The 13,051-nt window shown below is 40.5% G+C and overlaps 1 protein-coding gene across 2 annotated transcripts in view; it reads left to right on the forward strand.

Moving 5' to 3' along the window:
- ZNF652 (zinc finger protein 652) overlaps positions 1–8,439 on the forward strand; it is a 74,893-nt gene extending 66,454 nt beyond the window's left edge. For both annotated transcript variants that reach the window (XM_078374238.1, XM_017972684.5), the window contains one exon: positions 591–8,439. In XM_078374238.1, coding sequence (XP_078230364.1) covers positions 591–1,102 — 512 coding nt within the window. In that variant the 3' untranslated portion in view covers positions 1,103–8,439. The remainder of the gene's footprint in view (positions 1–590) is intronic.
- Positions 8,440–13,051: the final 4,612 nt, after the last annotated feature.

Genomic DNA, 13,051 nt, shown 5'->3' on the forward strand with positions numbered 1-13,051 from the left:
TCAATTTAAAGGCAAAGAGTCATCTAGGATGTTTTCTCTGTCACAGAAAGCCTTTTGAACTGTTCTTTGTGTAGGATATAGAGGATCACTAATGTAGGTGCCTCCTCCCCCATCTTTATCTTCTTCTTTTAGCTAAGCCCAGATGGTAGGATATATGTAAGTTTTAGGTGTATCTACTCTGATCTGTTAAGTCCAAATTTGAGGGGATTTTTAGATGACTCTTGAATACAGTCTCATAGGCCAAGCACAACGGCTCACACCTATAATCCCAGCACTTTGGGAGGCCAAGATGAGAGGATCACTTGAGGCCAGGACTTTGAGACCAGCCTGATCAATGTAGTGAGGCCCCATTTCTATTAAAAATAATAATAATAGCCGGGCGCGGTGGCTCACGCCTGTAACCCTAACACTTTGGGAGGCCAAGATGAGAGGATCACTTGAGGCCAGGAGTTCAAGACCAGCCTGGTCATCATGGTGAAACCCCATCTTAAAAAAAAAAAAAGAAAAATAATAATAATAAATGAGAAATAGCATAAGCACACAATTACCACCTAGTATGTTAACCATTTTTATGTCTGTGTTCATCTCAGGAGAGAAACCCTTTATCTGTGAAATCTGTGGCAAAAGCTTCACCAGCCGCCCCAACATGAAGAGACACCGAAGAACACACACAGGCGAGAAGCCCTATCCATGTGATGTGTGTGGCCAGAGGTTCCGCTTTTCGAACATGCTTAAGGCCCACAAGGAGAAGTGCTTTCGGGTGACCAGCCCCGTGAATGTGCCACCTGCTGTCCAGATCCCACTTACAACTTCCCCAGCCACCCCAGTTCCTTCTGTGGTGAACACACCCACAACCCCCACCCCTCCAATCAATATGAATCCTGTAAGCACTCTTCCCCCTCGACCCATCCCCCACCCCTTCTCACACCTGCACATCCACCCACACCCTCACCACCCACACCACCTTCCTATCCCTCCGGTCCCTCACCTCCCCCCACCTCCAGCTCTCTTTAAGAGTGAGCCTTTAAATCATAGAGGCCAGAGTGAGGACAACTTTCTGCGGCACCTGGCAGAGAAGAACAGTTCAGCACAGCATCATTAACATCCGTCTCCTTAGTGTGTTCTCCAGGAGACATGTCCCCATGTGTGAGTGTGCACAGAGGGAGTTGGTGAGCATTTCCTTAGTTCTCAGACTCTCTGCCTCTACCAAGAGCTTCGCCAGTGTCATTGAGTCAACAGATCCAAGGGAATGAACAAGAAGACTACCTTGAGCTCACTGAGGGACTGTCATCTAAACCAGGGGAACCACTGAACAAAAGCCCAATTTGCTTGCATTTTCTGATGACTTATAAGTTTCAAATACTCAGACTTGTGGAATTTTATAATTTCATATCAGCTGATGAGGTATGCTTGCTTTTATATCCCAGACTTCTCCTCAAAGAGGGGATAGGCCTGGTTTCCTTTGTACTAATCGGGAAGGCTGTGAGATTAATCCAGAGCATTAATTGTATCACTGTGTATGGTAAGGAATTCTTTTCAGCTTTTGGTGCCAGCTACAGAGTTGAGCTGGCTGTGTTTTCACAGTATATCAAGCATTATAGAGAAAGACAGACATGTTCTTCTTTGTGTAGCTCTCCTAACGCACTCTTTATTTTACTACAGAAATTATTTTAGAGTTTTTGTATAGACTTCTTTAGTAGTCTGTTTCTAAAATGAAATGTATTTCAATAAGCGGTGTAATTTTTTCAGTGTAGCTGAACCTATGTTGTAAAATAGAAAAAAAATTTTATAATCATCAAAATGTGATTCTTAAAGATGCATATAACTTCTATAATTCAAAGTTATTCTTACATCCGTACAACTCAAAAGGTGCTTCAGAAACCAGATGTATCTGAGAGGGTCTCCAGACCAGGTTACTGCAAAAACGAGGTTTTGCTTTCAGGATTTGGCATAAATACTTGGTAGTTTTGAAATCTCTGCTTAACACTCAAAGAGGCTCCCTGATGTGCTCCTGTCCTCCATGTTCTCCTTGGCTCCGTTAGTGCATTACATGAAATGATTTGCAGGGGCTGGGGCCTTTTCCAGGGAAGTCACCTAAAACTTGCATGTTTTGAAAATTTGAATAAGGCTGTTTGCTGACAGGAGGAGGAAGTAGTGGAGATCATTTCATCTCAGTCACGTCTGTTTCTCACTTCCCTTAGGAACTGTGTTCATGTATAGCTTTTATGGGATGACAAATTGAAATCTCTCATTTTGAGATTGCTTTATTTTTCTAGAATTGTTATAAGAAGCTAAAATGGTAAACTTGAAATCACAAACATGATGTTGCTGTAGGGGCTGAGAAATTCGGATGAGAAGACAAATTGGTTATGAGTTTTTAAATGTCTGTGATATGTAAAATGTGGATTTGTTCACAACTTTGAGCTATTTTAACACAATTTAAATAGCAGTGAGGGAAAACTCCTAAGTTTTACTGCCCTGTCTGCAAATTATGTAATACCAGCATTCTTAGGTGATAAAGAGAGCAGCACCTCTAATACCTTTAGGCAGGTTACTTTTTCAAGCTTGGAGAACTTCAAAAGAACATAATCAACCAGGAGCTTATTATAGGAAAGGCTGAACAGAAGGGCTAGTGTATTGATTACTCCTAACTGATCAAATCTATCTCAGTGTAGCTTAAAATTTTGTATTTCTTATCTCAGAGAACTGAGTTCCCAAGCTAAATCACTTATCCCCTACCCGCTCTCCAATTTTGTTTTTTTAAGAAACAAGGTCTTGCTATGTTGCCCAGGCTAGAGTGCAGTGCTGATCACAGGTGCAATTATAGCACATTACAGCCTCCGACTCCTGGGCTCAAGCAATCCTGCCTCATCTAACCAAGTAGCTGGGACTACAGGCGCATGCTACTATGCCCAGTCCATTTTTTAATCTTGAAATGTCCTTATTTTTCTTTCCTTGGGTTCTTAAAGTAATTGCCTGAATCAGAATGCTGGCTTTTATTTATTTTTTTATTTTTAATATTAAATGTGCAGATACGCTTTGAGCACTTTTCTAATTAGCTCTGTGGTAGGAAAAAATGGAAGTCTTTCAATCGAGGTTAAGTCCCTATTTTTCAAATATCACATTCTCTATTAGCTTTTTGGTTTAATGTTTCTAAATTTTCTCCTTCTGATTTTGCCTGTCTTATATAATGAGCATAGGAAAATTTTGGAATGAGGCAGAAAAGTATCTGAAGACATACTTTTCTCCCTGTTTTTGGATGTAAGTTTTAAAGAATGGTATTTTTAATATTTGTACACATTCTTTGAGCACCCAGGTACCCAAGCCAGTAAGGAAAGTTAATTCCTTGCCTATGACTGTTATATCTTTAGTGGTTGTTTCCCCCTCCTTCCACAGTCTCCTTGGCATTCTGTGACAAGTTTGTCAACATACACTTTTATATAAACATATCATTTCATGGTCAAGCCTGTAGTATTAAAATAATTTTTTTTTAAAAGATAACTTACAGCTTGGTTAATTGGTTATACTTTATTTTTTTCTTTTTTTTTTCCTTTTTTTTTTTTATTGAGACAGAGACTTGCTCTGTCGCCCAGGCTGGAGTGCAGTGGCATGATCTTGGCTCACTGCAACCTCTGCCTCCCGGGTTCAAGCGATTCTCCCGCCTCAACCTCCCAAGTAGCTAGGATTATAGGTGTGCGCCACCATGCCCGGGTAATTTTTGTATTTTTAGTAGAGATTGGGTTTCCCCATATTGGCCAGGCTGGTCTCAAACTCCTGACCTACCCGCCTGAGCCTCCCAAGTGCTGGGATTACAAGCGTGAGCCACTGCGCCTGGCTGCCTTATTTTGTTCTAAATAAATTTAGTTATATGGGCAGCAATTCTGAATTCTAGACTTGAGACCACGGAATCAACCATTTCATGAGGTGTACTATAATTACACACTGAAATATTCAGGTAGTCATCTTTGATTTTCCATTCAAGTAAATATAGCCATAAGAAAATAATCTGCTATACAGGAAAACCAGTATTAAGCAAATAATCACCACCATCCTTAACAGAGCAAAGGAAAAAAAAAGATTATTTTTTAAAATAAAATTAGCGTTGTTACACAGTACAGTTCTTAGTGAAATGTACTGTGGAACAATTTAGAAACTTCCTTTTTTTTCCTTCTAGATTAAGTTACTTTCCTTGACTTGAGGCTTGTGGTCTTCAGGAAAACTGCTCAGAATATAATGACTCCTCATCAGTATCATATTTCGTATGAATAATGAAATGCATTAAGGATATTCATGACATGAATGCTTCTGAATATAAGAACTGTAGGATTAAGCCTTAAACATACACACGTGCAACAGATTTAACATGCTTCAGACACTCAGGGTTGAAAATTTGGTTGGGGTCCTCTTTGTAAGATAAAAGTTGAATTATGTGGTATGTTCTCTTCCATATATGCTACAGCACCCCATGAATGCTTCAAAATGTTTTACCTACTCATCTGTTCATGAAAAAAAGAATTATGGAGAAGTTCAAGTTCTCAGCCTTTATCTGTACAGGTCAAAGACAACAGAGGCCGGATTTAAGCATTATATAGACAGCAAATTGATGCTGCCCCTTGTTACTTCATTTTACTGTCTTCAAAGGCCTGTGTCGTTGTTAGGATTAACACTTACTTGAGGATGGGTTGGCATCGTTTTTTATGGGTTGATTTGTTTGTGTTTGTCTTTTTTTTTCTCATAGATTTATCAGTCAAATGTAAACTCTTCCTTAGCCTTAATGAAGGCTGCTGCTTTCTCAAATTGAGTCAGGTAGGCTCAGTCTAAGTTAGATTTTTAAATTTGAATGAAGAAAAGACAGCAATTTAAAGGCATTTGGCTTCATTTCCACATACATTTGTGACTGGATTCTTATTGTTAGCAAGCAGGGGCGATCTCCACAAAAAAACCTTGCTGTAGTTCAAAGAAGCCTGTGCAAATCAGTTACCTGTACTTTTATAGTCTACCACTTACATGAACTGTTTTCGATTAATGACTGAGCATGGACATTACCATAGTTGTACCTTTTCTTTAAAACCACATTTGTTGGAAGTATCTTTTTCTAGTGATTAGAACTTTCCCTGTAATTTGATTGTCCGTCATATACTAACCGAAAGCAAAATGCTCGGAAGAGATGCTTATAAACTATGAATTTTTTTACTTCTTGAAATTTTTTTCAGTTTTTGTTTGTTTGAATAGATATGTATGTTTAGTTTCATTATGATTTCACTGGAAGTTTTAAATTTTGAGAAGATGAAGCAGAGATAGAAATCCAATGCAGATGTATGTATATATACCCCATCTTGCAGATTTCGGTTAGTAAGACACAGAATGATAGGTCGGTTGTTATGTTAAAAAAAACTAGAAAAGTTAAGTTAGAGAAACCTTTCTGTTTGAACTACTGTATAGAAAAGACAACTTTTATTGCATTGCTGGTCCACATAAATATTTCAATGCTGTTCTAGACTGTATGAGAAGTACTCAATGAAAAAGGGGATATATGACATTTAAGAATTTTATCAGCTAATTACCGTTTTAAAAAATCAACTCATTTGGGATTCTTCAGACTATAAAATTACGAAAGTAAAGTTTGGGTTTTAATTTTCCTTTGCCTGAACCAAGATAGGAAATTTCTCAAAAGTTTTTTTTTTTTTTTTTAGGAATGAAAGGTCATAAGCCATTACAGATAGTGGCATTATTATGCAATAACAACACCCTAGCTAACCTGCTTTTGTCATCTGTAGCACTTACAATAAATAACGATGACCTTCCAACCCTGGACACTACCTCGATAAAGCAAACCAGAGATCCTCTCTACACTTTCTATGGAAGCCATAAAAGTTGCCATCAATATATCCACATTCATAGTTCTCTACTTTTATACTTTCTAGACTTTTTTATAGACTTTGTGATCAGATCTTTTTGTCCTAGAGGGTAGGTTTTACAAGATTCAAAGGAAAATCAAACTCCTTGGTTGTTCCAGCTTTGAAGCTTTTGCTTCAGTAAATTTGTTTCAAGAACCAGATCACATACCGTTTATCAAATTCTTTAAGTCAGAACGACTTTGCAGACATGCATATTTGGAAAACAAACTCTTTCTTGTTCCCTAGGTAGAATATATATTGTAAGAAACTACTTATAAGGTAGCTTTCTTTCTGCGTTGTTACTTTATGTACTACTCGATAATATATGTATGGTCACATGTTCCTGGAGTTTTTATTTCTTATGACACCTCTCTCTAATCCTCCAGTGTCACTGCAGCTTCAGTCTCTCTCACTCTGTTTTTGAGTGCCTTCAAGATGCCAGCATCCTGGAACATTCTTTTCCTGATCTAAATCCTACCTCTCTTTTATTCTCCATGAGTATTGGAATTCACCCTTATTTCCAGTGGGCTTAACTCTACAAACTAGCTAAAACCTTGGATAAGAATTTTGACCATATTTCTGTTTTGTACCTCCATGTCATTTTTAGGTTATATTTTTAACTTTTAATCTTATTTCTTCACATATTACATATCTGTTGAAAGATTTTATCCTTATTTCACTCTTCACCTTCCTTACTTTGACCAGAAATTCGACGTTCCTTTAAAATTAAAGATCATTGAATATGTCATTTGAACATCTGTTTCTCAACTGAAGTCTTCCTGAATGCCTCCCCTTTCTGATGAAGGGAACCTGAGTGCTGCTGTTGCTCTGTCCTGTTCCCATGTGCACTCTCTGTTCCATACACGTTTTGTGAGACTGTACTCTTTATTTTAGTCAAATTAATTTGAAATTGCTCTCTGGGTTTCTGCTCTCTCATGGCCCTGTCCCACAAAAACTTCTGTTTACTTTTTCTAGCTCTTTTCATCTAATTCATTTAAAACGTATGATGGATACATAATATATGAAGGATGTAATAAAAAGGAGGTTGCGGTGTTTTCCGCGTGATATGATCCAGCACCTCCTTGATAAAACATTTAGCAATTGGCTAGTCTTTCACAGCCAGAGTGGAAGTCTGTGCTGTGTACAGGTCTTCTCCTCCCTTTCAGTTCTCCAAAACTGGAGAAGCAGGAAAAAAAATGAACTCTTTAAAATGAGATTTGATTGCATTTTTTACGTGAATGAAAGCTTGGAGTTGAACATTTGGGCCTTAGTCAACATTTTTCCTTTCTGACTTAAAATCTCATGTCCTTTTCCTTAAAGTTAATAGTACTCAGGTTTTTAAAGACTAATAACCACACAAGGTGTGTGTTGAAGAAGGCAGCTGTTAATACATCCTCCATCTTTCCTGCCTGGCAACAGACAGTATATTATTGGTGAGATAGTGCAAAATTGTGAGATTGGGTTATGTTTGATGATGAATAAATTCAAGATTTTTGAAGGCTTCACTGCTATTTGGGATGGGAAGATGAGTTTACAAAATGAAAAAGGTAAATTTTTATGTTACAGAAATCAGTAACAAGGGTTTCTGGTTGTTGTGTTAAATACTTTTCACTTAATTCGCCTTGATGTTTCTTCCTCATTACTTATCTGGAAGTTTGCCTCTTGGATAGTAACTAGCTACTTACACTATCTACTTTAAAATTTGTGGCTTTTTAGAGTCCAAGGCCATAAAACCATGGAGAGCTGTGCTTGCATGTCATTTGGAGGAACCACATCTGTGAGACAGCCTGCTGTCTTGTATGCCTTCATTAGGAAACATTTGACACATGCATCCAAGGGAGTTCCTGCCCCTGAGAAGTGTCCCCACAGCTTTCCAGTTGCAGGTTACTTTCACACTATGTCAGCTTCTCTGGTGAGATCGCGGACGTTACATATTACTTGAAAATGATTTCATAGTAAGTGAGGATGGGGCAAGAAGGGGCGTGGAAGCTGAATTTTGCTGAACTTCAGAAGGAAATCTGATACTTGCCTTGGCTAGTTCTGATCAGCTAAAGAACCTGTGTCTGTACTGGTGTGCCAAAGAATCAAATTGTTTCTGGAATATCCAGCTCCTCTGAATGAACACAGCTTCCTCCCTCCCTGTCTTTTACAGGTGAGAAGGGACCGTCTGATGAGAATGATAGACTTCAACTCACATCCTGTATAGGACTTGAGACGGTTTAATTGCATTTGAAAGTTGGTGGAAAGTATTTTTATTCTGCTAGAACTCCTAACCCTCCTAGAAACATCTTTTCATGCTCTATTATTCAGTTCATTAGGTTAAAAATAAATAGTGTGACATAATTTTGGTGTTTACTTCTTAAGTTGTCTCCCCAACGGCATATTATGCAGCCTCTGAAAATGGGATGATTTCTTCTCAACCTTCTGTAAATTCGAATATGCATTTTACTCATTTCTTGACATGGGCTGTGTGACTGTTTTCCATCAGCAGTTCTGGCTTTGCCCACAAGGGAGCAATAAAGTGCTTTAGTTTTATTCTCAACCTTATAAAGAAAGATCCCGCTTTTAAAACTTCTGCAGTAGCCTCTCGGCTCAAAGCTCACTCATATATTTTGATTATTTAAGAAATTTTCCTTATTACAAAGTCCAGTCGTTCAGCCCTCACAATGCAAGCAGTGATTGACATGTGGGCCTGGAGTCCTTGTGGGTCAGGCATCTTAAATAGACTTTTTTTGTATTGATGACACCCAGATTGAAAGCCAGGACCTTCCCATTGGGGCATCTTTGTGTGCTGAAGGCAGAGCAGGCAGGTTTCCCTTCTTATCTCCTCCGCAGGCCACCACCGTCACATCTAAAGAAGGAGGGACAAGAGCACTGGGGAACTCGAGTATGAGTATGAGTGAGGAAATGCTTCTCACCTTCTCTGCTCCAAAGGGACATCTGTTACATCAGGGAGCAAGTCCTCTAGGTCAGACTCTGCGTCCTGACCAGTGCAACAGGCACTCCAGGTTAGAAACTGCGCTCCCTGTCAGTTGCTTGTCTAAGGGCTCACAACCCCCATCAGCTCTCTGGTCAGGAGTTCTATTTGTGCTTATTGCAGTAGCATCTTCACAACAAACAGGTCAGTAATTGACCTGGGAAGATGAAAGCACAGGCAGTAAATATTACCCCTGGAGAGCCAGGAGGCATTGACACCTGGAATGGCCTTTTTAACTGATTTCTGCCTGGCCCTCTGACCCGCAGCCAGGTCTGAACCTGAGCACAGAGAGTGGTGTCTACTTGTAACACTTGACACAAAGCAAAGCTGAAGCTGTGATTGGTTTAGGCAGCAAGTGGCCAGGTGCAACTTGTTTGTTTTTATTTTTGTTTCCCCCAACAGTACTGAGATCACTTGCACTTTTTCTCATTTCTTAAGAAAAGAAAATCCAGTTTGCTTGCCATGACTTGTTTAGCGTTAGGTTTACAAAGCTTGTTGTTGAATGTTGAATATTTGTCCAAAGGAGTTTGACAAAACAGAAGCTGCTTGGTCCCTGTTCTGCCTGCTCGGCCATAAGGATTAAGGCCATGTGGCTGGGGTACTTATGTCAAGTCCAGAATGGGGCAGTGTCCCTCTCCTACCTCTCTGCGGAGACGCAATTGAAGGTCAAGTAGACTCAGCGTAGGGCAGGCATCTGCCATGCTGCAAAGAAGTTTAGAGGAGTCTTTGGGTTGGGGAGGTGACAGGTAGGTAGGACAGGATCTCTTAAGATGGGAAAGATACTGGGAAGAGGAGGGCTGCTTGGCCCCAGGGAACTGCAGTGAGGTGGAACTGAGCTCAGCTCCTGAATCTCCAGACGAGCCCGTGCTGCCCAGCTTCCCTGAGTCGTCTTTTCTCTAGCATCCTGTCAGATCCCTCAATGTACTGATTTCCCCCTTGTGTTAACTATACCAATATTATTTTTTTAGCAATTGAAATGCACTTTTTTATTTCAACTCAATCATGATTTTAAGTATAAAAAATTTATAGATTGTTAAAACTACTTTTTTGTGTATTTTTAACCACTCAATGTAGCATTGTATATTTTATTCTTGTGAGACTCTGGTACAAGGTGTGCCGCTTAATGATTTTTCTGAGATGCTGGGCCTTTGGATGTGTACAGTAACCAACTTAATGCTAATGTTCAAAGTAAAAAAAAAAAAAAATGCCATATCCCCTGTGTGTCTTTCTTCACTTCATCCCTGCCCTCAGGTGACATTTTGAGGTCCCCTTGCTAACAAATTGTCCTTTTGAGAAAAATGAATAGTCTTGCACTTCTGCTATTTGTTGTTTCTAGTGATGGTAATAGGCTGTCCTACCCCAAACCCTGCCTGATCTCTTCATGAATAATGTGTTTTCAAGGCTGTTAACCAAAGGCAGATTGATTAGTTCACTCTCTGCAGTGCTGTTCGGTTTCAGTAACACTAGTGTGTTCAGCCGAGCAATCATCTGAAAGTATCCTTGAGAACCGTGTTTGGGAAAAGGATCAGGATTGTGTTCTGAACCAGTCTGAAGAAAAATAAACACAGATGGAAACAGCTTACAAAGAGCAATCAGTGAAAAGCAGTAATTATGAAATATAGCACTTAGGATGAGGCATCTTTCCCTACCTCTACCCCCTCAGTCATTCATTCATTCATTTCTTCCACAAACGTTTAGTGGATGCCTAGTACATGCCGGGCACTGATCTGGCCACTGGGGATTTGGCAATGAGCAAGACAGGCTCTGCTCTCACGGACTCTGCTTTCCAGTGGAGAAACCCTGACAATAAACAAATGATGATCTTATATAATGTCAGGCGGTGTGGGCCCTTGTACTGTGAAGCTTGCCCTCAGAGCTGTGACTAGTCAGCTGGAAGATTAACTAGCTTCTGTCATAATAACCCTTCCCAGCCCATGAACCCCCTGATTTTGTTCCTTCTAAGGGTTCCAGTGAGGAAATTTAGTGTATAGGAAAGAAATCTTATTGTTCAGGTTTCCCTTTGAAACCTCTTAGAATGGAATACTGCCCAAATCATAGAATTACCATTCTTTATCATCTTGTGTCTCTAACTAGATATAGATGTTAACACAGTTTCTTCATGGATACAAAGTAGATCTCACTTCCACCTGAGTATATACTAAATAAGTGCTTTCACACTTTCACCATGACCCCATAGCAAGAAATATTTTTACCACTGCTTTGCTACTCAATACACGTATATATGAGCTTATTTATGTAAGTGAATAAAAAGTTCCTGAAAAATATACGTGCTACATTTTGATATTTTCTATTCTATTTTTTAAATGCTGATCATGGGCTGAGTGTAGTTGCTCATGCCTGTAATCCCAGCATTTTGTAAGGCCAAGGTCAGTGGATCTCTTGAGCCCAAGAGTTCGAGACCAACCTGGGCAAGATGGTAAGACCCTGTCTGTTTACAAAATATGTAAAATAAAATGCTGATTATGAATGAGTGTGGTGGCTCATACCTATAATCCCAGTTTTGGGAGGTCAAGGCAAGTGGATTGCTTGAGCCCAGGAGTTTGAAACCAGCCTGAGCAACATGATGAAACTCCCATCTCTATGAAGAATACAAAAATTAGCCAGGCATGGTAGTGTTAGCCTATAATCCCAGCTACTCAGGAGGCTGAGGTGGGAGGATGGCTGGAGCCTTCAAGGGAGTGAGCCATGATAGCACTCCACCCAGGGTGACAGGGTGAGACCCTGTCTCAAAAAAAAAATGCTGATCATGTATTACTAAATTAATATTAAGACTTACTAATGAGTCCTACCCGGAGTTTGAAAAATTCTGCTCTAATGCAATGTGTATATGCACTATTTAATTCAATCCTTCCAATGGCAGCCTGAATTCAATTTCCTATAGATTCTGGTGGTTTTGTCCAGGCGTGGTGGCTCATGCCTATAATTCTAGCACATTGGGAGGCCAAGGTGGGCAGATCACCTCAGGTCAGGAGTTTGAGACCAGCCTGGCCAGCATGGCAAAGCCCCATCTCTACTTAGCCAGCATGGTGGCATGTCCCTGTAATCCCAGCTACTTGGAGGCTGAGACAGGAGAATCACTTGAACCCAGGAGGCGGAGGTGGCAGTGAGTTGAGGTCATGCCGTTGCACTCCAGCCTGGGTGACAGAGCAAGACTCAATTTTGAAAGAAAAAAAAAGCCAGGCATGGTGGCTCACACCTGTAATCCAGCACTTTGGGAGGCTGAGGCGGGTGGATCACGAGGTCAGGAGTTCAAGACCAGCCTGGCCAAGATGGTGAAATCTCATCTCTACTAAAAATACAAAACTTAGCCAGGCATAGTGGCTGGTGCCTGTAATCCCAGCTACTCAGGAGGCTGAGGCAGAGGTTTCAGTGAGCTGAGAGTGCACCACTGCACTCCAACCTGGGCGACAAAGCAAGACTCTGTCTCCAAAAGAATAATAAAAAGAATCAAGTTGTTTTTAAACAGGATCTTCCAACATCTTAAGTCTTAGATGTTTTATTTTTGGCTGGGTTCAAACTCTGAGGCTCCCAGCACAGATAATCCATTGCTCATTCTAGTGCACTGCAGTGGAGACACTTCAAATCCCAGGCACATTGCATGTCTTTCTCATCAGGGTCTGTAACCCACGGCTGGTACTGTGGAAATAGAACTACTTTACAGGGTCTTCATGGTCACTCCTTACAATAATGATTTGTGATGAGAAGCCACACCCTGGTATCCATACCCTTTCATAGTGCATCCTTGCCCTTCCTTCCATCACATTCCCCATAGGCATGGCCATTCTCCACTTCCTTGATTGGACTGATCTTGTGACTTCTTTGACCAATAGAATGTGGGAAAAATGATGTGCAGTTTCTGGAGTCTATGCCTCAAGACACCTTGCAGCTTCTGCCTTTATTTTCTTTTCTTGAAACATGCCTGCCAAGTAAAAAGCTCAGGCTAGACCAGGGCGATGAGGGGTGTATCAAAACAGAGTTCCCAGCTGTCCCTGAGGTGGTTCTCCTGCCTCAGCCTCCTGAGTAACTGGGATTGCAGGCATGCACCACCACTCTGGCTAATTCTGTATTTTTAGTAGAGATGGGGTTTCTCCATGTTGGTCAGGCTGATCTCAAACTCCAGACCTTAGGTGATCTGCCTGCCTCAGCCTCCCAAAGT

Source organism: Callithrix jacchus, chromosome 5 (genome assembly GCF_049354715.1).
Source record: "Callithrix jacchus isolate 240 chromosome 5, calJac240_pri, whole genome shotgun sequence".
In the NCBI taxonomy this organism is placed as follows: Eukaryota; Metazoa; Chordata; class Mammalia; order Primates; family Cebidae; genus Callithrix; species Callithrix jacchus.